This window comes from Diceros bicornis, chromosome 9 (genome assembly GCF_020826845.1).
Source record: "Diceros bicornis minor isolate mBicDic1 chromosome 9, mDicBic1.mat.cur, whole genome shotgun sequence".
Lineage (NCBI taxonomy): Eukaryota > Metazoa > Chordata > Mammalia > Perissodactyla > Rhinocerotidae > Diceros > Diceros bicornis.
The window spans coordinates 5,121,876-5,149,401 of NC_080748.1; the positions used below are offsets into that span (position 1 = coordinate 5,121,876).

The 27,526-nt window shown below is 35.7% G+C and overlaps 1 protein-coding gene across 12 annotated transcripts in view; it reads left to right on the forward strand.

Moving 5' to 3' along the window:
- The window catches only part of IFT88 (intraflagellar transport 88), a 132,015-nt gene that overhangs the window by 22,636 nt on the left and 81,853 nt on the right, over window positions 1–27,526 (forward strand). For 11 of the 12 annotated variants that reach the window (XM_058547811.1, XM_058547809.1, XM_058547820.1 and 8 more), the window contains 7 exons: window positions 359–449; window positions 1,676–1,780; window positions 2,868–2,970; window positions 3,676–3,790; window positions 5,882–6,113; window positions 7,472–7,542; window positions 14,074–14,160. In XM_058547811.1, the coding sequence (XP_058403794.1) occupies window positions 359–449; window positions 1,676–1,780; window positions 2,868–2,970; window positions 3,676–3,790; window positions 5,882–6,113; window positions 7,472–7,542; window positions 14,074–14,160 (804 nt within the window). Of the gene's footprint in view, window positions 1–358; window positions 450–1,675; window positions 1,781–2,517; window positions 2,659–2,867; window positions 2,971–3,675; window positions 3,791–5,881; window positions 6,114–7,471; window positions 7,543–14,073; window positions 14,161–27,526 lie in introns of those variants that run through there. The other variant, XM_058547819.1, reaches the window with a different exon arrangement.

Here is a 27,526-nt window from a genome sequence, read left to right on the forward strand (position 1 = left end):
AACTTACTAAAGCTCAGTTTCCCTATCAGTAAAATCAGAATAATGATAGTACTTGTATCAAATATTATTATGAGGATTAAATGACATAATTAAGGTAAAGCATTTAGATCAGTGTTATATTACACTTTTGCTAAATAAATGTTAGCCATTTTTACTATTATTATGAATAATTATTTAACGTAAGTATTAAAAACAGTAGCATGTTTGCTCTTTAATGCCATTTATACATTTGTCTTTTCTATGACCTATTCTTAAAGTTTAAAAGCACATAATGGGCAATGCTAAAAGTAAATTAAATTTTGGTGTATATTATTAGTGGTTGAATGATTCAAAGTACACTTTCTTTTTTCTTTGATAGCCCAGAAGAAAAGATTAGACAATTAGAGAAAAAAGTAAATGAGTTGGTAGAAGAAAGCTGTATTGCCAACAGTTGTGGAGACTTAAAATTGGTAAGTTCATAAACTGTTTGTGAATTCAAGATTGTGAAGTGTATGTGTGTGTCTGCCTTAATATATCCACACTTGGAAGCATATGTGTAGTTAAAATATTTTTGTTTTGCTATTGATTGGTCTTAACGTTTTCACTGAAGCAATTATTTTGAGAACTTGCAATTGTAACTGCTTTGTAAGCTCTGATGTCAAAACATTTGGCTGATTTTGTAATTTTTGACATTGGTCATTTCAATAGGAAAAAAAATTCTAATGTATTGGTTGATTAAATTTTGCAGCCTGGCGGATTATTGGATTAGAGTCATAGCCTCCTGAAAGGCATAACTACCTTGATCCACATACAGTACTAGGGGCTGTTTTCTTATTTAAGCCTCACTACCCTAAAAAACATTTTCCTAAGTAAACTGTAAAATCATGATTTGCTTTTTAGGAATCCAGCTCTGCTTTGTTATGATGATGATGATTATGATGATGATGAGTAGACTTTTCCCTTAATTTGCTTTTTTCACATTACTTTGTCATACCATATAAATATAATTTCTGTGACTTAGTTATCAGATTAATGAATACCATTAGAAAGAATTGTTCAGTATAAAAAGCGACTTTTATTGCTTATAGGACTGGTGCTTTTTTATCTAATTCTAAAAAAAAAGTCCCATATTGAATTAATCAGTCTGTAGTTAGTTTCTCAGTGGAAGTCAGCAAAAGGTTCTTGGCATTCCGAGTAGCATATGAGAGCCAGACTAAGCATCTGTGGTAATACAGGGTAGCAGTTATCCTTTGACTTGTCTGTATTTTGAGCATCCCAGAAACCAAACAAATTTGTCTAAATTCCTATCTCAGGAGAAGGAATTAAAATACCCAAACATTAGGAGTTGTGAGGAAAAAAGAAGTAAATAGTCCTGGTCAAACCTGAAAGGTGGTGGAAGGTGTGGTGGTAAAGAAACTTGACTTGGGGCAATGTACTCTACAGTTTATCCCTTATACTTCCTCTTCTTTCCCAGAAAAAACACATGACATTTTTATGATGATGAGCTCCAGTTTAAACAAATACCCTGGGTTCTTTTGTTTTCAAGGGGAGTTTATGGTAAGAGTCCAGCAGGGCATCCTGGGAATCCAAGGGTGGATAATGTGTCCAACCAAGCTTCATGCAGATAGTTCCCAAATACATTACGTGCTCATAATGAATATTCAAAGGAATTTACCAGGTATAAACTTGATTTCAGGCCTTAGAAAAGGCAAAAGATGCAGGAAGAAAAGAGAGAGTCTTGGTGAGACAACGAGAACAAGTTACAACTCCTGAAAATATCAATTTGGATTTAACTTATTCGGTAAGTATGAAATAGCTGTTAAGTAAAATTATTTTGCCTGGGATTTGTAGATTCCGGAAGTCATTTTTCTTTTTTCATTTATTTTTAAATCTTTTTGGATTTTAGGTGCCCAGAATTAGATTAATAACCTTGAGTTCATGAAACACTCTCGTCTTTGGTCTGTGCAAAGTTTTGTTTGTTTTTTTTTTTCCGGTTGTTTTTAATAACTTAGTTAAGTACTCACAAGCCCACCATCCAGTGACTCTATTTCTTGAAGATTGCTAATATTTATGCTCTATTCACTGTGGTTACTTTAATGAGATTCTAATGTGGACTTTTTGGTCTGTGATTTTTAAGAACTTCACACTAGGCACAAAAGGTAATTTTCTGTGAGGATAGTTTAAAAAAAAAACTAATTTCTAGCAAAATGTCTTTAATTCTTAAAAGACACTTCGTTGATGCTTATACTGTTGTTAAAGAGGTGTATTTTCAGTGGGAAAAGTCTTCATATGCCAAACAAATGGGAAAAAGGACATTTGAAACTTTGAATAATAAGAATTTTTAGATGTTTACTATTTATAACTAATATTTTTAAATTCCATGGACTCTTTAGATTAGAGAATAATTTATAATGATCTTTTTTTTTACCTTTAGGAAGATAATTTGCTGTAACTTAATAACTTATAATTTTGCATATAGAGAAATACTGTACAAATTAAGGTTTAAGATATTTCCACATGATGTTTAATTTATATTTATAAAGAGAATTTGGTCCACTGTCTTGCTTATTCCTTTTATCACGAACAACATTACAATACACGTTTGTTCTTTGCAGGTTTTCCTGAGATTAATGGATGGCAAACACTGCCTAAATTAAAAAGAATACATAGAAAATTAAGGTGAAATTTAGAGGACAGCTCTGCCTATCTTAATATTCTGTTTCATGTGGAATGCAAGATATTTCTCTGTATACTTCATTTCCTAATTGGTTGAGTGTCTTGATATAAGCAGCTAACTTTGTTATAGGATTTTAATCTCTAGAAAGAGTATAGGCAAAAGGGGCCTAAAATGGTCATTATGTGTCTTTTTGCAATATTTTTTTCCTTAGGTTCTTTTCAACTTGGCCAGTCAATATTCAGCTAATGAAATGTATGCTGAAGCACTAAACACATATCAAGTTATAGTGAAAAATAAGATGTTCAGTAATGCAGGTATGTGTGTATAGTCAGTTTTTCCAGTAGGTATAGTTCTTTTGTAGTGTTAATTTACATTTCCCCACCATATGTTTCCTTATAATGAAATGATCTATTCTCTAAACAAATTTGTATTTATATAGAGGTGTCCTGCTTAAATATACTATTTATATGAAAATCCACACAAATACAAATGAAGAAATATGGTTGGTATGACGTATATTGCCTAATAGTAAATAAAAAATGTATTCTGTCATCACAAGTAGAATGAGCCATGGCAACCCCATCGAACATGCTTTCCCGTATATAATTTATCCCCAAGAGACTATATTTAGCATTGATATTGTGTAATTTTTTGATAGCAGTATTAAAGTTTATCAGAATACGTTTTCTTTAATATTATATTAAAATGTGCGTGGCATTATTGAGTCTGATTTTAAAATCCCATGTTTTTCTTAGAAGAATGCAACCCCAGTTGTATAATGTAAATTAATTGTTTTCTAGCCATATTTTCAGGAATCTATCTATCTCGTTACATTTCCTCACAGAAGATAAGTGTTCAGATACATGAAAATAGTATAACTATTTTAAATTGAAAATTTTAGGTGGTATCTGAAACTTTAAACTTGAAAAAAGCTTCAAAGAACATGAATTAAGGTCATCTAAAATATATAGAAAAGGTGAAAAAATTGAATATTACATTCATTAATTTTTTTTTATTAGGAAGATTGAAAGTGAATATGGGAAATATTTATTTAAAGCAAAGAAATTATTCCAAAGCCATTAAGTTCTACCGAATGGCATTAGATCAAATTCCAAGTGTCCATAAAGAAATGAGGTAAGTTTACATAGTGATAACTTTGTAAAATTTGTCTTGTTTTTCAGAAACAAGATAACTCTTCTGACCAATATTAGTAGATTGAACGTTTTGAGGTGTTTGTACATGAAAGGTGTTAGATTTATATTATATCTGTAGTATTGTCTGTTCCCCTTATGACTGCTTGCACACTTTGTTTAATGACAAGTTAAGGATTAAAGGCATAATATGTGATCAAGTAACATAAAACGAAGCTAATTGGCCTATATAGGGTATAACCCTGCAGGCTGTTAGCACCAAATACAACTTACTGCCAACACAAAGTCAAAACAGTAGTCCTTTAGAACATACCAGACTCTGGAAAGCAAGGCTAGAAATTAAGACCTCCCCCCTACATTCTTGCTATAGATTGAGAGTGAAATAGTGAAAGGAAGGGATTTCTTTTTTTTTTTTTGGCTTGAGGAAGATTAACCCTGAGCTAACATCTGTGCCAGTCTTCCTCTATTTTGTATGTGGGTTGCCGCCACAGCGTGGCTTGACAAGTGATGTAGGTCTGTGCCCGGGGTCTGAACCTGTGAACCTGGGCTGCTGAAATGGAGCTCACTGGGCTTAACCACTACACCATTGAGCCGGCCCCAGGAATGGATTGCTTTTGAATCTTAGAGGATGGGGAGGCAGGGGAAGCCGGGATATTTTCTATTCCTATAATATTTAAAGAGCAGAACAGTAAATTACCTTATGGTCTGGTAATAACCTTGGGAACATAGACGGTTTCGAGGGTATTTACTGGTCGTAATTTCCCATATGCATAGTACAGTTCCTCTGTGCAAGTTAATTTATTTGTAAATGCCTCCTTTAGTGATCATTTGTTTTTGAATTATGCATGCTATATCATTATCATCAGTAAATATCTAGCTTGTAGAACACACTGCCCTTGAGGTACTTTTAATCTAGGTGAGACCAAGAACTTAAGCATTTAGAAAAAGATAATAATATTAGATAGTGTAAAGTGCTTAATAATCAATAATCAAGGGGTGCTTATAGTAATTAAGTTGGGGGAATAATTATTGAGAATAAGAATGGTCAAGAAAGATTTTATGAAAGAGATCTACTTAAGATAGGTTACTTTAGTGAAGGGGAGAGAAGGGGTAACATTCCAGATGTAGGAAACACCATGAGAAGAGTCAGGGAAATAACAATGTTCATGATCTGATCAGAGAATTATGAATAAACAAATTTAGTTGAAACAGAGGGATTATGTTGAGGAGTGGTTACAAATAAGGTGAGGTCACATCCATTAGAAAGGCTATAATCAAAAGACAGGCAGTAACAGGTATTGAAGAGGATGTAGAAAAATTGGAAACCTCATACGTTGGAGATGTAAAATAGTACAGCCACTTTGGAAAATCATTAGGCAGTTTCTTAAAATGTTAAATACAAATTTATCATACCACCCCAATTCCATTCATAGGTATATACCCAAGAGAAATGAAAACATGTTGTCACAAGAGATTGTATGCAAATGTTTACAGCAGCATTATTCATAATAGCCAAGAAGTGGAAACAATCGAATGTCCATCAAGTAGGCAATGGATAAATAAATGTGGTATATCCATACTATGGAGCACTATTTGGCAATATAAAAGGAATGAAGTACTGATACATGCTACAATATGGAGGAACTTTCAAAAGATGATGCTAATTAAAACAAGCCAGACACAAAATATCACATATTGTATGATTCCATTTGTATGCAATGTCTAGAAAAGGCAAATCCAGGGAGACAGAAAGTAGATGAGTGGTTGCCTAGGGCTGGAGGTGAGAATGGGGAATGACTGCTAATCTGCACAGGTTTTCTTTTTAGGGTGATGGAAACGACTTAAAATGAGAATGTGGTTATAGTTCCACAACTATGTAAACATAGCGATAATCATTGAATCATATACTTAAAACAAATGAATTTTATGATATGTAAATTAAACCTCAGTAAAGCTTTAACAAAACAAAAAAGTAAAGTGGGAAAGAAAAGAAGGAAACTATTTGTGGAATGTCTTGACTGCTGTATTAAAGAGTCCAGACTTTTAAAGCTAATCTATGTTTAATTTTTTTTAGAATTAAAATTATGCAGAACATTGGAGTTACATTTATTAAAACTGGTCAGTATTCAGATGCCATTAATTCATTTGAGCACATAATGAGTATGGCACCAAATCTGAAGGCAGGCTTCAACCTAATTCTTAGTTACTTTGCTGTTGGAGATCAAGAAAAAATGAAGAAGGCATTCCAAAAATTGATTGCTGTTCCATTAGAAATTGATGAAGATGATAAATATATTTCACCAAATGTGAGTATGAAGAAGACTGTTATGTAGCCCACTCTTAGTTATCCATGCTTTTTTGTTACCAGAAATGAAAAAATTGGAGTGGATGACTTCTTAGGTTCCTCGCAGCCCTATATTAATGTGTTTTGATTAATTAAATTTAATTAATGCATTTTATCATTTTGATTTGTTATTAAATTAGGTTGAGAATGGGACTTTATTGAAATAGGGCTAGAGATTATGGTTAAAACAGACTGTACAATTTTAGTCAAAAAAAAGGAGAATCTTATGAAAAATAAAGTTACATGTCATTCTTTAAGAGTATTATCTTGATCAAGTAACCCTTAAAGCCTTTTTTTGACTGTTTCTTTAATCATTGTTGAGCAGTGGGAACTAAAATCATGTGTAGTAAATATATCAAGAATGAAAAAAAGTAATTCCTCATCTTTATTCATAGACTGGAGCATAATACAAAAGTCATACTTTCAAAGACCTGAGAAAATACATTATGTTAAGTGAAAAAAGACAGATATACACCCGTACATGAATATAAACTAGAAGAAAATACACCAAAATAGAAAAAGCAGTTTCTGGGCAATGAGATTATTTTTCTTAATGCTTTTAAAATATTTTCCATATTTTTACACAGAAATTATTGGTATACTACTATATTATTTTATATTAAGTCAAACCATATGAAATTGCCCATATTTATAGATCAAAATGGTATAATAATGTTAGTTTCAAAAGTTGAACTTAATAGATTTTCTTAATAGATTATAAGGGTGTTGCAGCATAGTGGTTGGCTCCACTACTTAGTACTTACTCTCCTTGTGCCTCGGTTCCTTTCTATATAAAATAGGACTAATTATAATAACCTACCTTATACAGTTGTGAAAATTAAATGAGGTAATGCATATGAAATGCTTAAAACAGTACCTGGAATGTAGTAAGTGCTCAGTAGATGTAAACTATTATATATTACTTTCATATTGAGAAAAAAATAATATATATTGTGAAAAAACCATCTGTGTTTTTAATAGGGAGTAGAGATATGGATCATACTAAGTAATTGGTGATCATTAAAGCATTTATATTTGAGTTTAGAATTTATAATTTATAAGCTTCTGTGTACTTTATCACGTTCTTTCCAGCCTGACCTTTTATCAGCTGCTCAGAATCTGTGTTAGTTCAATGGAGAATGTGATAGATAATCAGAAATAAGAAAAAAAAGTTCTACTTTATGTAAGGAAAAATAATTTAGAAAGATTAGTTTACTCTACATTTTATACAGCTAATTAGTGGTGAGGTTGACTAGAAATCCAAGTTCTTGGTGTTTACTTCTGAATTATTCATTGTTCTTTACGATTTTATTTTCCCAGGATGATCCACACACTAACTTAGTGATTGAAGCTATAAAAAATGATCATTTAAGGCAAATGGAACGTGAAAGGTAATATTTGGGGCACTTAATAATTAAAACTTAATGTAGGTTTAGTTTTTATAAGAGTTGACTGTGCATTTTGATGATTTCTTTCAAAACTTATTATGTTCACTATATTTCTTGAATAGTGCTCTGTTTCACCATTTCTATACTTTACTGGATTCTCTTTTCTCCTTCGAATAATCTCAGTTCTCATGCTGATCATGATTGCTCTTACTATTTCTTTGTAATTTGTTTTCCCTCTGGATTTGGTTGGTGCAATATTGGAATTTTGTTTTGTATTACTTTTATTTTAAAAAATTATATCTTTATATATTTTTGTCCAGCCTCCCAATTAAATTTCAACTCCCAAAGACAAAATTCTTCCTATTTATTTCATTTCTTCCTTCCTCCAATGTGGTACCTAGTCTCTGGCAAGTACAGTTTGAAAGTTCTAATATTTATTGAATATGCAACAAGTGTATTAGGAGTCTATCATGTGACAGAGGGCCTTTAATTTTTTTTTAATTGTGGTAAAACACACATAATGTAAAATTTAGCATCTTAACCATGGTGCATAATTCTGTATGGTTTGGTAGCGTTAAGTGCATTCACATTGATTGTAACCAGACTCCAGAACTCTTTTCATCTTCCCAAACTGCAGTTCTGTACCCATTGAACAATAAGTCTCCAGCCCCCCTCCCCCCCAACCCCTGGCAACCATCCTTCTACTTTCTGTCTCTATGAATTTGACTATTCTAGTTACCTTATGTAAGTGAAATCATAGTAATTTGTCTGTTTGTGACTGGCTTATTGCGTTTAGCATAATGTCCTCAAAGTTCATTCATGTTGTAGCATGTGACAGGATTTGCTTCCTTTTTAAGGCTGAATAGTATTCCATTATATGTACGGAGGGCCCTTAATCTTTAGGAATTAGTTTCACACTGAAAATAAAACAAGAGGGGCTGGCCCAGTGGCGTAGCAGTTAAGTGCACGCACTCCGCTTCGGCGGCCTGGGGTTCACAGGTTCGGATCCCGGGCCTGCACCGACGCACTGCTTGTCAAGCCATGCTGTGGCGGCGGCCCGTATAAAGTAGAGGAAGATGGGCACGGATGTTAGCTCAGGGCCAGTCTTCCTCAGCAAAAAGAGGAGGATTGGCATCGGATGTTAGCTTAGGGCTAATCTTCCTCACAAAAAAATAAAAATAAAAAAAATAAATAAAACAAGAGACACATACTTCTGGGAAGATGGAGTACATGTACTTTTCCCTGTTCTTCCCAAATAAATCTTCAAATATTATATAATGTAATATATAAATGTACAAATAAAAACCCTGGAAATTATATGTAAAACAAATATAAGAAGAAAGATGGAAAGAGGAGGGTAGATCAGCAAGGAACCTCAGGACCTGAGGAACAACATGGCAGTGAGTTCCCCTCATGTCTCCCAGAGTTGGAGCTGAAGAAGCTGACAATAAGAAAATGCCAGTGAGTACATTAAAAAAAAAAAAAAAGCCCCCTGAAAAGCCTGCTTTCTCTAGCCAAAGGACAAGGAAAGGAGTAGGCTAGCAAGACAGAAAACGTTTAGACAAAGACCACAGAGTAAAACTATAGCCCCACCCCACTCATGCCAGCAAAAGCCAAGTAGGAGCCTAGACTTCCACACTTAGGCTATAAGGAGGCACCCAATACCCCAAAAGGTCAAGTAGAAAGCCAGGACTTTAATTTCCAAAGGCCTTTAGTGAGTCCCCCACTCTGTGGTGTCAGTGGACAGCACGTGGGAAGCCTGGAATCTCACCACACCCAGTAGTAATGAGGCACTCCTTCCCTGTCTCCTGGGGTGGTGTCAGAGCAGACCAGTGGGGAGTCAGGATTTTCATCATCACTCAGCAGTAATGAGGCCACTGGTGTCAGTAGGGACCATGGCAGAAGCAGAAACTCTTACTCCATGTAGCAGAAACATGGAACCCCTCCCACTTTGGGTGTCAGAGGAGTCCATGTGGGGAAACCTGGACTACTACTGTTTTTGTTTGTGAGGAAGATTAGCCCTGAGCTAACATCGATGTCAATCCTCCTGTTTTTGCTTAGGAAGATTGGCCCTGGGCTAACATCCATGCTTCCTCTACTTTATATGGGACACCGCCACAGCATGGCTTGACAAGTGGTGTGTTGGTGTGCACCCAGCATCCGAACCTGTGAACCCTGGGCCACCGAAGCAGAGTGCATTCACTTAACCGTTACACCACCTGGCCAGCCCCTGGACTTCTTTTATCTGGCAGTGATGAGGTGGTGTCTCTTCTTCCCCTGCTGGAGTGGTGTCAAGAAAGCCAGCTAAAACAGAAGATTTAAAATTCAGAGTCTGTAATGCAAAAATGCAAGTTTCAATCAAGAGTCACTCATCACACCAAGAACCAGGAAGATCTCAAAATAAATGAAAAAAGACAATCAATAGTTGCCAACATTGAGATGACAGGTGTTAGAATTATCTGACAAATTTTAAAGAAACTGTGATAAAAATGCTTCAACAATTATGAACATGCTTAAAACAAATTAAAAAATAAAAACCCTCAGAAAGGAAATAATCTCAGCAAAGAAATAGAAGCTATAAAGAAGAACCAAATGGAAATTTTAGAACTGAAAAAATAGAATAACTGAAATAAAAAGCTTAGTGGATGGGCTCAACGGGAAAATGAAGGGGAGAGAGGAAAGATTCAGTGAACTAGAAGATAGAAAATGGCAATTACCCAATCTGAACAACAGAGAGAAAATAGACTGAAAAACAAAAATGAACAGAGCCTCCGGGACCTCTGGGACCATAACAAAAATAAGCTTTGTGTCATCACTGTCTGCGAAGGAGAAGAGAAAGAGATTGGGCTAAAGAGATAATGGCTGATAACTTCCCAAATTTGGCACAAAAAATAAACCTACAATACAAGAAATAGAACAAACCCCAAACAGGATAAACCCAAGGAAATTCATGATGATTAAATTTCTGAAAATTAAAGACAAGTTTTGAAAGGAGGCAGAGAAAAACAACACATAAGGGAAAAGCAATTAGAATGACAGTTGAAAAGTCTTAAAACAGTAACCTAAGCTTCTAGCGCAAAAACCTAGAAAAAGGAGCAAAGTCAACCCAAAGGAAGCAGAAGGAAAGAAATAATAAAGAAAACAAAAATCATTGACATTGAAAAGAGAGAAACGATAGAGAACATCAATGAAACACAGAGCTGATTCTTTGAATAGATCAATAAACTTGACAAACTTCTAACAAAATTGACAAAAATATACAAATTACCAATATCAGGAACAAAACAGGGACTATCACTACAGACCCTGCAGACATCAAAAGGATAATAACTACAGCAACCCTATACACATAAATTTGACAACTTAGACAGAATGGACCACTTTCTTGAAAATCACGAACTACCACAACTTACCTGGTATGAAATAGATCATTGAATAGCCCTATAAATATTAAGGAAATTGAATTTATAACTTAAAAACTCCTCAAAATGAAACCTCCGGGCCCATATGGTTTTACTAGAGAATTCTAGCAAATGTTTAAAGAAGAGTTAACATCAGTTCTACACTATATTTTCTTCCAGAAAATAATTAATTTTATGAAGCTAGTATTACCCTGATACCAAAATATGACAAAGAAAAATTTAAAAAAAGAAGGAAAACTACAGACCAATATCTTAGGAATATAGATGCAAAAATCCTTAAGAAAATACTAGCAAACCAAAAAAACTAACAAAGGATAAACAGAATTATGCACCATGCGTGACCAAGTGGGATTTATCCTAAGAATGCAAGGCTGATTTACCATCTAAAAATCAGTTAATATAATATGGGATATCAATAGAATGAAGGACAAAGACCACATGATAATCTCAGTATAAATAAAAATTTTTTTAGACAAAATCCAATATGCTTTCATGAGAAACAAAAAAACCTCAAGCTAGGAGAAGAAAGGAAGTTCCCAATCTGATAAAGACATCTATGAAAAACCCACAGTCTGACTCATACTTAACGGTGAAAGACTGAATGCTTTCCCCTTTAGATCAGGAGCAAGATAAGGATATCAAAGTCACACCAATTCTGTTCAACATTGTGCTGGAGGTTCCAGCTATGGAAATTAGGCAAGAAAAGGAAGTAAGAGACGTCCAGATTGGAAAGGAAGAAGTAAAACTATTTCTGTTTACAGATCACATGATCTTGTATATAGAATATCCTATGTAAAATTTTAGAATCCACTAAAGAACTATTACAACTAATAAAGTTCAGCAAGTTTGCAGAGTGAAAGATCAATATAGAAGAATCAATAGTATACTGTAGAAATATACTATACTAATGAACTATCCAAAAATGAAATTAACAATTACATTTATAATAGCATAAAAAATGAGGAATAAATTTCACAAATGAAATGCAAAACTTATACCCTCAAAACTGTAAGACTTTGAAAGAAATGCTAAATAAATGGAAAGACATGACATGTTTATGGATAGGCACTTAACATTGTTAAGATGACAGTGATCCTCAAATTACTTTATAGATGCAGTGTAATCCCTATCAAAATTCCAGCAGTGACAAGTTGATCCTGAAATTTGCATGGAAATATAAAAGATGCAGAATAGCCAAAACAGTGTTGAAAAAGAAGAGCAAAGTCGGAAGCCTCAAACCACAAAGCTATACCAATCAAGTCTGTGTGGTAGTACTTTATGCTAGTTGTTACTTTCTTCAATACTAGTAGCATAAAGATAGATATATAAATCATTGGGATGGAATTGAGTGTCCAGAAATAAACCCCAGTAAAATGTCAGGACAATTCAGTGGGGAAAAGATAGTCCTTTCAACAAGTGGTGCTGGGACAACCAGATAGCCTCATGCAAAAGAATGAAGCTGGACCTCTCTCACACTATACACAAAAACTACTTCAAAATGGATCATAGACCTAAATGTAAGAGTTAGAACTATAAAATTCTCAGGAAAAAACATAAAAGTAAATATTACTGACCTTTTGTTAGGCAATGCCTTCTTAGATATGACACCAAAAGCACATCAAAAGAAAAAAGTGTGTAGATTGGACTTCATCAAAGTAAAAACTTCTATTCTTCAAAGGACACCATCAAGAAAGTGAAAAGACAGTCCTCTAAATGGGAAAAAATATTTGCAAATCATGTTTCCAAGAAGGGACTTACTTCTGCAATATGTAAAGAACTCTTCCAGGGCCGGCCCCATGGCGTAGGAGTTAAGTGCGCATGCTCTGCTGCTGGGGGCCCGGGTTTGGATCCCGGGCACGCGCCGACGCACCACTTGTCAGGCCATGCTGTGCTGGCATCCCACATAAACTGGAGGAAGATCGGCACGGATGTTAGCTCAGGGCCAATCTTCCTCAGCAAAAAAGGAGGAGGATTGGCGTGGATGTTAGCTCAGGGCTGATCTTCCTCACAAAAACGAACAAACAAATGAAAAAGCTCTTCCAGCTCAATAATAAAAAGGTCAATAACTCAATTAAAAATGTACAAAGAATCTGTATAGACATTTCTTCAAAATAGATATACAAATGCCTGGTAAGCATACAAAAAGATGCTTAACTTCTATAGTACTCATTAGGGAAATGCAACTCAAAACTGCACTGAGATACCACTTCACACCCACTAGTATGACTGTTATCAAAAAGACAGATAAATAACAAGTGTTCACAAGGATGTAGAGAAATTGAAATCTTATATGCCGATGGTAGGAATGTAAAATGGAACTGCCACTTTGGAAAACAGTCTGAAAGTTCCTGAGAAGGTTAAACATAGATTTACTGTATGACCCAGCAATTTCTCTCCTTGGTATATATCCAAAAGAAATTAGAGTGTATGTCCATACAGTAACTTATACATGAATGTTCACAGCAGCAGCATTCATAATATCCTAAAAGTAGAAACAACCCAAATGTCCACAACTGATGTATGTATAAATAATGTTTGTCCGTACAATGGAGTATTATTCAGCCACGAAAAGGAATGAAGTACTGATATATGCTACAATACATATGAACTTTGAAAACATGATACATGAAAGAAGCCAGTCACACAAAAACACATATTCTGTGATTCCATTTATATGAAAGCTACAGATTAGGCAAATCTATAGAGACATGTAGTAATTCACTTTTACTGTTTACCACACAGTGTTTCTTTAATGGCTGTTTTCACCCTTTCCTTTCATGTCCATAGACAGTGCAGATTATGTAACTCCTGCTGCAGAGCCTTGTGTCTCTCCAGTGTTTCTTTGTTCAATTTGTCAACATGCATCATAGAGCAGGAAAAAAAGAGAAATGCACTGTTGACGCAGAAGGCAGTCATGGCTTCCTAATCCCATTTCCTAGTCTTGGTTTTCAACCTGACTTATAAACAGATTTCTAGTGTAGCTGTCCACCACTTAGTAGGCTTTCATGGTATGTTAGCTTTAATAGATAATGTTTATACTTAAATTTTAAGAAAAAACCCAAACTCTTTTTATACCATGTTCCTAAATAAAATTTTTGTTTGTTTGTTATAGGAAAGCCATGGCAGAGAAATACATCATGACAGCTGCAAAACTCATTGCTCCTGTAATTGAAACATCTTTTGCTGTAGGTTATGACTGGTAAGAGAGAGATGTGGTATAACTGTATGGATATGGTGTTTTCCTTTTAAAATTTTTACTTTTATTGATTTAAAATTTTATTAGAAAAGTGAATAATTATGAATACTGATTTCTACTTATCAAGCAAATATTATATGGTAAGATTAATATAGGCCATTCTAAAAGTTCTAATATATTTTTCTTATTGCTCATGTCATTTCATAAATTAACTACTAAGACAAGTGTACTACCATCTGATATGAGGATACATAATTGCTTCCATTGTATAAATTCCAACTTGTACCCTACCCTCTTTCATTTTACTTTATTTTTTCTCATTTTCTCCTTTTTCTACCTTAAGTTTGTCAGTAGTACTAAACTTTCTATCCTGAGTAATAGCTCTCACACGTACAGAGGCTGTTGTCTCCTGATGTAATATATTTCCTAGATAGGAGTGAGGAATTGTATTAGAGTTGGAAAAATCTTAGGTCATTTGTTGAATGATTAGTTGAATTGGTTTCTTACTTCCACCCAATATGGGAATCCCCTTTATAGCATCCATGTAGGTGGGTATTTAATCTCTGCTTGGATTCCTTTGGTGTTCAAATCATTTGTTTTATTTCTGAACATCGTTAAGGGTTAGAAAAGTCGTCTTTGTATTGAATCTAAATTTGCCCCTCACAAAACTCTTTTCTGTGATCTTTCAAGCAAACATAGAGTCTATGACCTCTTCTATATGGTACCTTACCGTAATTTTTAAAATCTAAGATACATGTACATGGTTAGAAAATCAAGTAAGTGCAGAAGAGTTGCAGTCCTAGTTTTCTTTCTTTTTTTATTATTGAGATATAATTGACAAATAGCATTATATTAGTTTCAGTTGCACAACATAATGATTTGATATATGTGTATATTGTGAAATGATCCCCGCAATAAGTCTAGTTAACATCCGTCACCATACATAGTTACAAAATTTTTTTCTTGTGATGAAAACTTTTAAGATCTACTCTTTCAGCAACTTTCAAATATGCAATACAGTATTATTAACTATAGTCACCATGCTGTACATTACATCCCCATGACTTATTTATTTTATAACTAGAAGTTTGTATCTTTTCACCCCCTTCTCCCATTTTGCCCACCCTCCACCTCCCGCCACTGGCAACCACCAATCTGGTCTCTGTATCTACCAGCTCAGGGGGTTTTTTGTTTTCTAGTTTTCTAATTACTTTCCATGTTTCTTCTTGGTAGAAGTAACTTATGCTATCTTTTTTACCATATCCTTAGTATCTTTCAAATTCTCACCCATTCTTATTCTTTGGAATCCATTGTCTCCCTGGTGTAATTTGTACTGGAGGCTTCATATTTGGTTCATGATATATTTTTACTGGTATTTCTAGTTGCCTATCATTTTTTTTTTTTTTTTTTGCATTCTTTGCTTCTGTTGTAGACTCAGGTGTTTCTTGGAGTTCTCTCTCCCAGAATCTCTCTTTACTCTAGTTTCTGTAAGCTGGTTACTGTCTTGACCTGATGTTAAATGTCATTTGGGGCTTACCTTCATTTCCTTCTCAGTTTAGATCCTCTTGTTGTTTACCAGTTTATTTTTTCCTTCATTTCATCCTGATTTAACCCCCTAAGATCTGTCTGTGCATGTCTGTGAATGTCTGATTACCATTCTTGACTGATCATTTATTTGATCAGCTATAAAATTCTAAGTTGTAACTTATTTTCTTTTAGAATTTTAAAAGCATTCCTTCATTGTTAACTAGCACTTGCTGATTAGAAGTCTCATGCTAGTCTCACCTTTGTTATATGTCAGTGACCTGCATTTGCTTTCTGATAATTTTTATAATTTTCTCTATTGCTTCGTTATTCTGAAATTTCACAATGATGTATTTCTTTTTTTCTATGTTCCTCCTAAGCCCTCAGTAGGCCCCTCAATTTGTAGTCTTAGGTTTCCTTTCAATTTGGGAAAATATTATTATATTATTTCTTTGATAATTTACTTCTTTCTTCTCTAGTTATAAATGTCTATCAGTTGGATTTTTTTTAAATTATTTATTTATTTATTTTTTTTTCCCCCCCAAAGCCCCAGTAGATAGTTGTATGCCATAGCTGCACATCCTTCCAGCTGCTGTATGTGGGACGCGGCCTCAGCGTGGCTGGAGAAGCGGTGCGTCGGTGCACGCCTGGGATCCAAACGCAGGCCGCCAGCAGTGGAGCGCACGCACCCAACCGCTAAGCCACGGGGCCAGCCCCAATCAGTTGGATTTCTGACTTTCTTGTCACTTATCTTTCTATTATATTTTACATCTCTGGTTTTGCTTTGCTTTGTAGGAGACTTTCTTGACTTTCTCATGCAACCCTTCCATTTAATTATTTTATTTTTGCATTTTTATTTTTTATTTCCAAGGGCAGTTTCATTATCTTTGGTTGTTCCTTTACCATTGTTGAGGAAAAGGAGAAGTCTGCAGGCTTCACTGCACACAGAGATGGAACAGTCAATGATTCCATAACAGACCTGCAATCACCCTGATTTTGGCTCACTGCTCAACTCAGTCCTTCACACTTGCCGTATCTGAATCCACAGTCTCAGCTTGATTCAGTGGGGAAGTCAACTGTCTCCTCTCTTCTGGCATTTTTAGTGTAGCTTCTTTTTCCCTGCTTGCTAAGCTGGTATTCTTTCATTTTTCCAGAAATTGTATTTGCTCATGGAGATGGGAATGGGAGATAAATGTATATGTCTGCTACTGTTTTGAATCAGAAGTTTTGCCAGTTATTGCTGATAGTGGTATAAGGGCTTTCTTTAGTGTTTTTTGTGTGTGTGTGTGTGTGAGGAAGATTAGCCCTAAGCTAACATCTTTTGCCAATCCTCCTCTTTTTGCTGAGGAAGACTGGCCCTGGGCTAACATCCGTGCCCGTCTTCTTCTACTTTATATGTGGGATGCCACCACAGCATGACTTCATAAGCAGTACGTAGGTGTGCACCTGGGATCCAAACCTGCAAACCCCAGGCCGCCAAAGCGGACCGCATAAACTTAACGACTATGCCACTGGGCTGGCCCCTCTTCAGTGTTTTTTTCTCTTTTCAAGTAAACAGTTCCAGTTTCTTCACCAATTTCAGATATGGTGTGTTTTTCTTGAATAACTAGTTTTCTACCTGACTGATTGCCTGCCTAGTTTATAAATGATTCCCTTAAAATGTGTCCTTATGTCTGTACACAGTATTCCACTTGTGTTTTGAGCAATGCAGAGTACAACAGAATCACTATATCCTTTTTTGTGGCTACCAAACAGTAGTGGTAACCAAAAATCTTCTTGATTTTGGGGACAACTACCTCACAATAAATGAACTCTGTTCATCTTTAATTATGCTGAATAGTATATACTATTTGTTTTATTATTACTAAATCTAATGTGAATTTTGTTAATGTTTACTAGAGCATATGTATTTAATTTTTTAACATTTTTACCTTTTTAAAAATATTATAGTTCTGTCTTTACAACCTAGCTGTTGGAATATAAGTGAAATTTTGAGCATTTGTCAAAATGCCAGCCGGTTTGATGTTTTCCTCTAAATTAACGTTTTAACTTACCAAAACTAACTGCTTTTGTCATATTAGACTTAAGATCAGGGCAGAGTAGATGATTCTACTCATGTATCATTTTACTTTTACCTAGGTATATGTTTTTACTTGAATATATTTTTATTGTAAAATGATAAATAAGCCTTGTATACAAAAAATGATAGGTTTGCTTAAGAAATGTTGACTGACAGCCACTACAAAATATGAAAATGAACATATTAGCATTTATTTAAAAAGTTAGATTTCAGTAGATTTTTGGTATGGATGCTGATGTAATGAAAGAAGGAATCTAGTAGAAGACCCATTCTTTTACTGAGGTTCCATATTTATCCTCACATATTGTTTTATCCCAGCTCAACATCTTTTCCTTTTTATTTATTTTTTCTAGGTTTATTGAGATATTATTGACATATATGTCAGTTTAAGGTACACAGGTGATGATTTGATATACATTTATATTGTGAAATGATTACCACAATAAGGTTAGTTAACACTGCCATTGCATCACATAATTACTTTTTTTCTTTGTGGTAATAAGATTTAAGATTTACTCTCTTTTAACTTTCTTTTTTTTTTTTTTTTGTGAGGAAGATCAGCCCTGAGCTAACATCCATGCCAATCCTCCTCTTTTTGCTGACGAAGACCAGCCCTGGGCTAACATCTATTGCCAGTCCTCCTCCTTTTTCTCCCCAAAGCCCCAGTAGACAGTTGTATGTCATAGTTGTACATCCTTCTAGTTGCTGTATGTGGGACACCGCCTCAACATGGCCGGACAAGCAATGCATCACTGCACACCCAGGATCCGAACCCGGGCCACCATAGCGGAGCATGCGCACTTAATTGCTAAGCCACAGGGCCAGCCCCTTAACTTTCAAGTACATAATACAGTATTGTTAATTATAATCACCATACTGTACATTAGATCTCAAAACTTATTCATCTTATAGTTGGGAGTTTGTACTGTTTAACTAACATCTCCTTTTTTCCCCTCACGTCCCAGCCCCTGGCAATCACCATTTTACTCTCTATTTCTATTTTAATTTTATTTATTTATTTATTTATTTTTTTCCCTCAAAGCCCCAGTAGATAGTTGTATGTCATAGCTGCACATCCTTCTAGTTGCTGTATGTGGGACGCAGCCTCAGCATGGCTGGAGAAGCGGTGCGTCGGTGCGCGCCCGGGATCCGAACCGGGGCCACCAGCAGTGGAGCACGCGCACTTAACCGCTAAGACACGGAGCCGGCCCTCTATTTCTATTTTAGATTCCACCTATGAGTCAGAATGTACAGTATTTGTCTCTCTCTGTCTGACTTATTTCACATAGCATAATGCCCTCAAGGTCCATCTATGTTTTTGCAGAAGGCAGGATTTTCCTCATTTTATGGCTGAATAATATTCCATTGTGTGTGTACCACATTTTCTTTATCCATTTATCCATTAGTGGGCACTTAGATTGTTCCTGTACATTGGCTGTTGTGAATAATGCTGCAATGAATGTGGGGGTGGAAATATCTCTTTGAGTTAGTAATTTCATTTCCTACGGATATATATCCAGAAGTAGGATTGCTAGATCATATGGTAGTTCTCTTCAATTTTTTGTGGAACCTCCACACTGTTTTCCGTAGTGGCTACACCAATTTACAATCCCACCAACGGTGCACAATGGTTCCCTTTTCTCTAGTGTTTATCTGTTATCTTTTTGATAACAGCCATTCTAACAGGTATGAGCTGATATCGTATTGTGATTTTGATTTGATCATCTCTGATGATTAGTGATGTTGAGTATTTTTTCATGTACCTGTTGGCCATTTTTATGTCTTCTTTGGAAAAATTTCTATTCAAGTCGTCTGCCCATTTTCTTTATCAGATTGTTTGTGGGATTTTTTGCTCTTGTTGTATGAGTTCCTTATATATTTTGGATATTAACACCTTATCAAATAGATGGCTTACAGATATTTTCTCCGATTCTCGTAGGTTGCCTTTTCATTTGGCTGATTGTTTCTTTTGCTGTGCAGAAGCTTTTTAGTTTGACTTAGTGCCACTTGTTCATTTTTTGTTTTGCTGCTTGTGCTTTAGGTGTCATATCCAAAAAAAATCATTGCCAAGACCCATGTCAAGAAGCTTTTCCTGTATTTTTTCTTCTAGGAGATTTATGGTTTTCATTTCTGATTTTATTTGAGTTTTCTCTCTTTTTTCCTTAGATAGTCTAGCTAAAGATTTGTCATTTTTGTCTATCATTTCAAGAAAACAACTTTCAGTTTTGTTGGGCTTTTCTATTGTTTTTCTAGTCTTTTGTTTCATTTTTTTCTGCTTTGGTCTTTGTTATTTTCTTCTTTCTGCTAACTTTTGGCTTAGTTTGTTCTTTTTTTAGTTCTTTGAGTTGTAAAGTTAGGTTGTTTATTTATGATCTTGTTTTTTCTTAATGTAAGCGTTTATTGCTGTAAACTTCCTTCTTGGAACTGCTTTTGCTGCATCCTGTAAGTTTTGCTATGTTTTGTTTTCATTTCATTTATTTCAAGATATTTGTTTGACTTCCCCTTTGATTTCCTCTTTGATCATTGGTTGTTCAGGAGTGTGATTTTTTTTTTTTTTTTTTTTTTTTTTTTTTTTTTTTGTGAGGAGATCAGCCCTGAGCTAACATCCGCCAATCCTCCTCCTTTTTTGCTGAGGAAGACAGCCCTGGGCTAACATCTGTGCCCATCTGCCTCCACTTTATATGGGACGCCGCCACAGCATGGCTTACCAAGCAGTGCATCGGTGCGCGCCCGGGATCTGAACCAGCGAACTCCGGGCCGCCGCAGCGGAGCGCGCGCACTTAACCGCTTGCGCCACCGGGCCAGCCCCAGGAGTGTGATTTTTAATTTCTACATATTTGTGAATTCTCCTGTTTTTCTCTTGTTATTTGGTTTCTAGTTTCATACCATTGTGGTAGGAAAAGACAGTTGGTATGATTTCAGTCTTGTTACATTTGCCAATGTTTTTTTTTGTGACCTAACATATCATCTATCCTGGTGAATGTTTTATGTGCACTTGAGAAGAATGTGTATTCTACTGCTGTTGAATGTTTTGTATATCTCTGTTAGGTCCATTTGGTCTAAGGTATAGTTCAAGTCCATACCATTTCCTTATTGATTTTCTGTCTGGATGGTCTATCCATTGTTGAAAATGGGGTGTTGAAACCCCCTGCTCTTATTGTATTATTGTCTATTTCTCCTTTCATATCTGTTAGTATTTGCTTAATATATTTAGGTGCTGTGATGTTGAATACGTATATATTTACAATTGTTATATCTTCTTGATGAATAGACCTCTTTATCATTATATAATGACCTTCTTTGTCTTTTGTAACAGTTTTTGACTTAAAGTCTAATTTTGTCTGATATAAGTATAGCTACCTTGGCTCGCTCTTGGTTTTTTCATTTACGTGGAATATCCTTTTCCATCCCTTCATTTGAGCCTTAAAGCTGAAGTGAGTCTCTTATAGGCAGAATATAGTTGGGACTTGTTTTTTAATTTATTTCAGATAGTCTGTGCCTTTTGATTGGAGAATTTGATCCATGTACGTTTAAAGTAGTTATTGATAGGTAAGGATATTGATAGGTAATTATTAATTAGTAATTATTCATAGGTACTAATGCCATCTTATTGTTTTCTGGCTGTTTTGTAGTTCACTTGTTCCTTCTTCCTCTCTTGCTGTCTTTGTGAATTGATGATTTTCCATAGTGATATGCTTTGATTGCCTTTTTTCTATCTTTTGTGTATTTGCTGTAGGTTTTTGCTTCCTTAAAACATATTATAACAGTCTGTTTTAAGCTAATAACAACTTAACTTTGCATACAAAAAGTCTACCCTTTTACATCCCCCATAATTTTATGTTTTTTTTTTTTTTTTTATTGATATTTTAATGGTTTCTAACATTGTGAAATTTTGGGTTGTACATTTTTGTTTGTCCATCACCCCATATATGACTCCCTTCACCCCTTATGCCCACCCCCCACCCCCACTTCCCGGGTAACCACAGTCCAGTTTTCTCTGTCCATGTGTTGGTTTATATTCCACATATGAGTGAGATCATACAGTGTTTGTCTTTCTCTTTCTGGCTTATTTCACTTAACATAATACGCTCCAGGCCCATCCATGTTGTTGCAAATGGGACGATTTTGTCTTTTTTTATGGCTGAGTAGTATTCCATTGTATATATATACCACATTTTCTTAATCCAATCGTCAGTCGAGGGACACTTAGGTTGCTTCCACTTCTTGGCTATGGTGAATAATGCTGCAATGAACATAGGGGTGCATAAGCCTCTTTGGATTGTTGATTTCAGGTGCGTTGGATAGATTCCCAGTAGTGGGATGGCTGGATCATAGGGCATCTCTATTTTTAATTCTTTGAGGAATCTCCATACCGTTTTCCATAGAGGCTGCACCAATTTGCATTCCCACCAGCTGTGTATGAGGGTTCCTGTTTCTCCACATCCTCTCCAACATTTGTTGTTTTTTGTCTTGGTGATTATAGCCATTCTAACGGGCGTGAGGTGGTATCTTAGTGTTGTTTTGATTTGCATTTCCCTGATGATTAGTGATGTTGAGCATCTTTTCATGTGCCTATTGGCCATCTGTATATCTTCCTTGGAGAAGTGTCTGTTCATTTCCTCTGCCCATTTTTTGATCGGGTTGTTTGTTTTTTTGTTGTTCAATTGTGTGAGTTCTTTATATATTATGGAGATCAACCCCTTGTCAGATGTATGCTTTGCAAATATTCTCTCCCAGCTGGTTGGTTGTTTGTTCATCTTGATTCTGGTTTCATTTGTCTTATAAAAGCTCTTTAGTCTGATAAAGTCCCACTTGTTTATTTTTTCTTTAGTTTCCCTAGTCTGGGTAGGCATGTCATCCGAAAAGATTCCTTTAAACCCAATGTCAAATAGTGTGTTGCCTATATTTTCTTCTATGAGTTTTATAGTTTCAGGTCTCACCTTCAGGTCTTTGATCCATTTTGAGTTAATTTTTGTGAATGGCGATAGCACATGGTCCACTTTCATTCTTTTGCATGTGGCTGTCCAGTTTTCCCAACACCATTTATTGAAGAGACTTTCCTTTCTCCATTGCATGTCCTTAGCACCTTTGTCGAAAATTAGCTGTCCGTATATGTGTGGTTTTATTTCTGGGCTTTCAATTCTGTTCCATTGATCTGTGTGTCTGTTTTTGTACCAGTACCATGCTGTTTTGATTACTATTGCTTTGTAGTATGTTTTGAAGTCAGGAATTGTGATGCCTCCTGCTTTGTTCTTTTTCTTTAGGATTTCTTTAGCTATTCGGGGTCTTTTGTTGCCCCATATAAATTTTAGTATTCTTTTTTCTATTTCTGTGAAGAATGTCATTGGGATTCTGATTGGGATTGCATTGAATCTGTAGATTGTTTTAGGTAATATAGACATTTTAACTATGTTTATTCTTCCAATCCACGTGCATGGGATATCTTTCCATTTCTTTATGTCATCGTAGATTTCCCTCAATAATGTCTTGTAGTTCTCATTGTATAGGTCCTTCACCTCCTTGGTAAGATTTATTCCTAGGTATTTTATTCTTTTTGATGCGATTGTAAATGGTATTATCTTTTTGAGCTCTCTTTCTGTTAGTTCATTATTAGCATATAGAAATGCAACTGATTTTTGTAGATTGATTTTGTACCCTGCAACTTTGCTGTAGTTGTTGATTGTTTCTAACAGTTTTCCAACAGATTCTTTAGGGTTTTCTATATATACAATCATGTCATCTGCAAATAGTGAGAGTTTCACTTCTTCGTTACCTATTTGGATTCCTTTTATTCCTTTTTCTTGCCTAATTGCTCTGGCCAAAACCTCCAGTACTATGTTGAACAGGAGTGGTGAGAGTGGGCAGCCCTGCCTCGTTCCTGTTCTCAGAGGAATGGCTTTCAGTCTTTCCCCGTTGAGTATGATGTTAGCTGTGGGTTTGTCATATATGGCCTTTATTATGTTGAGGTACTTTCCTTCTATTCCCATTTTATTGAGAGTTTTTATCATAAATGGATGTTGTATCTTGTCAAATGCCTTCTCTGCGTCTATTGAGACGATCATGTGGTTTTTATTCTTTGTTTTGTTGATGTGATGTATCACGTTGATTGATTTGCGGATGTTGAACCATCCCTGCGTCTCTGGTATAAATCCCACTTGATCATGGTGTATGATCTTTTTAATATATTGTTGTATTCGGTTTGCCAATATTTTGTTGAGGATTTTTGCATCAATGTTCATCAGCGATATTGGCCTGTAATTTTCTTTCTTTGTATTGTCTTTGTCTGGTTTTGGTATCAGGGTGATGTTGGCCTCATAGAATGATTCAGGAAGTGTTCCATCTTCCTCTCTTTTTTGGAATAGTTTGAGGAGGATGGGTATTAAATCTTCTTTGAATGTTTGGTAAAATTCACTGGAGAAGCCATCTGGTCCTGGACTTTTATTTTTTGGGAGGTTTTTGATTACTATTTCAATCTCTTTACTTGTGATTGGTCTATTCAGATTCTCCATTTCTTCTTGGTTCAATTTTGGGAGGTTGTATAAGTCTAAGAATTTATCCATTTCTTCTAGATTGTCCAATTTGTTGGCATATAATTTCTCATAGTATTCTCTTATAATCCTCTGTATTTCCATGGCATCCGTTGTAATTTCTCCTCTTTCATTTCTAATTTTATTTACTTGAGCCTTTTCTCTTTTTTTCTTAGTTAGCCTGGCTAAGGGTTTGTCTATTTTGTTTATCTTCTCGAAGAACCAACTCTTTGTTTCATTAATCCTTTCTACTGTTTTTTTGGTCTCAATATCATTTATTTCTGCTCTGATTTTTATTATTTCTCTCCTTCTGCTGGCTTTGGGCTTTGTTTGTTCTTCTTTTTCTAGTTCTGTTAGGTGTAATTTAAGGTCGCCTATTAGGGCTTTTTCTTGTTTGTTAAGGTGGGCTTGTATCGCTATGAGTTTCCCTCTCAGGACCACTTTTGCTGCATCCCATATGGTTTGATATGGCATATTATCATTTTCGTTTGTTTCCAGATAGTTTTTGATTTCTCCTTTAATTTCATCAATGATCCATTGGTTGTTCAGTAGCATGTTGTTTAATCTCCACATTTTTGTCACTTTCCCAGTTTTTTTTTCCTGGTTCATTTCCAGTTTCATAGCCTTATGGTCTGAAAAGATGCTTGTTGTGATTTCAATCTTCTTAAATTTATTGAGGCTTGCTTTGTTTCCCAACATATGGTCTATCCTAGAGAATGTTCCATGCGTGCTTGAGAAGAATGTGTAGTCAGCTGTTTTTGGGTGAAGTGCTCTGTATATGTCTACTAGGTCCATCTCGTCCAGTTTTTCATTTAAGTCTAATATTTCTTTATTAACTTTTTGTCTGGATGATCTATCCATTGCTGTAAGTGGGGTGTTAAGATCCCCTACTATTATTGTGTTGTTGTTGATTTCTCCTTTTAGGTTTGTTAATAGTTGTTTTATGTACATTGGTGCTCCTATGTTGGGTGCATATATATTTATAAGTGATATGTCTTCTTGATGGAGCGTCCCTTTTATCATTATATATTTCCCTTCTTTGTCTTTCTTAACCTGTTTTATCTTGAAGTCTACTTTGTCTGATATGAGTATGGCAACACCTGCTTTCTTTTGTTTGCCATTACCTTGGAGTATTGTCTTCCATCCTTTCACTCTGAGCCTGTGCTTGTCTTTAGTGCTAAGATGTGTTTCCTGAAGGCAGCATATTGTTGGGTCTTGCTTTTTAATCCATCCTGCCACTCTGTATCTTTTGATTGGAGAGTTCAATCCATTTACATTTAGGGTAATTATTGAAATATGAGGGTTGAATGTTGCTGTTTTGTCACTTATTTTCTGGTTCTTTTGCATTTCCTTTGTTTCTTGTCCCATTTGTTTTGGACTGCCAATTCAGTTTGGTTGTTCTGTCTTATGATTCTTCTAGTTTTCTCTTTGTTTATCATATGTGGTTTTAATTTGATTATTTGTTTAGTGGTTACCTTGAGGTTTGGGCAAAAAATCTTCTGTATGAGATAGTCCATTATCTGATAGCCTCCTATTTCCTTATACTAAGTCAATTCAGTCACTTTCCTCTTCCCCTTCTAAGTTGCTCTTGTTATACTTTATTCTATCTTGTGTTGTGGCTGTGTGTTTACAGTGATGAGGTTAAACTTATTTTTGGTGAATTTCTTCCTTTGATCTTTGAGTTTAGTATTTAAGTGGTTGCTAACCTATTCCGGTAAAGATCTACTATTTCTCTGATTTTGTCTACCTACTTTTCTCCTTACTCCAAGCTTTGTGTTCCCTTTCTCTTCTTGTTTTCAGGCCTGAGGGCCTTCTTGAGTATTTCTTGTAGTGGCGGTCTCGTGGCCATGAACTCCCTTAGCTTTTGTTTATCTGGGAGAGTTACTATTTCTCCATCATATTTGAAGGATATTTTTGCTGGATAGAGTATTCTTGGCTGAAAGTTTTTGTCTTTTAGTATTTTGAATATATCATTCCAGTCTCTTCTAGCCTGAAAAGTTTCTGTTGAGAAATCCGCTGAGAGCCTGATGGGAGTTCCTTTGTACGTTATTTTTTGTTTTTGTCTAGCTGCCCTTAATATTGTTTCTTTGTCGTTGACCCTGGCTAGCCTTACCACTAGGTGTCGTGGTGAAGGCCTTTGTCTGTTAATATATATAGGCGTCCTGTTGGCTTCGCTTACTGGTATTTCCTGCTCCTTCCCCAGATTTGGGAAATTTTCAGCTATTATTTCCTTGAATAGGCTCTCTGTTCCTCTTTCCCTCTCCTCTCCCTCAGGAATACCTATAATTCTTATGTTACATTTTCTAATAGAGTCCGATATTTCTCGGAGTCTTTCTTCATTTCTTTTTAGTCTTAGTTCTCTCTCTTCTTCCATCTGGAGTATATCTGTATTCCTATCCTCTAAAGTACTAATTCTTTCCTCCATATTGTCAGCTCTGTTCTTTAAAGATTCCAGATTCTCCTTTATCTCCTCCATTGTGTTCTTCATCTCCATCAGCACTGATAGGTTTTTCTTTATGATTTCAATCTCTTTTGTGAAGAAACTCCTAATCTCATTTAATTGTTTGTCTGTGTTGTCTCGTATTTCGTTGAGTGTTTTTATGATAGCTATTTTGAAATCTCTGTCATTTAGTTTATGGATTTCTGTGTCTTCGGGGTTGATTTCTGGGTGCTTGTCATTTTGTTTCTGGTCTGGTGATTTCATATATTTTTGCATTGTGGTTCCTGTGTTGGTTTTGATTTTCCTCATCCTGGAAGTCTCTGGTTGCAATTTCCACCTGCCGCCACTGTCTGGTGGTAAAGGGCTGTGTAGTCTAAGTCCCCTGCGCTCTGCCCCAGTTTTTCTGCTGCGATCCGCAGTTTTGCTTTGTTTTGTTTTGTTTTTTTTCCCCACTGCGATCCACGGGTCCAGTCCAGTTTATTCAGGTCTGCCTCGGACCGCTAGATCTGGTCGAGCTGCAGACTCCGGGTTGCGGAGAGGGGGGAGCTCTCTCTTTTGCCCTCTGGGTCCCTGACGTGGGAGGCTTCTCGTTTGCCCCTCTTTATCCGCTCTCTGGGTTGCTCAGATGTTGATGGTAGCCCTGTGGCTCCTCTGAGCCCTCTGAGCCCTCTGTGCGGGAGTTTCCCACTGGCTGAGAGAGCCCGAAGAGCTACAGTTTCCCGCCGAGGGCCGCCCCTCCCCCCTCTCTGGGAGCCGCGCAGACCGGATCGCTGATCTGATGGGGAGGGAGCGGAGTTC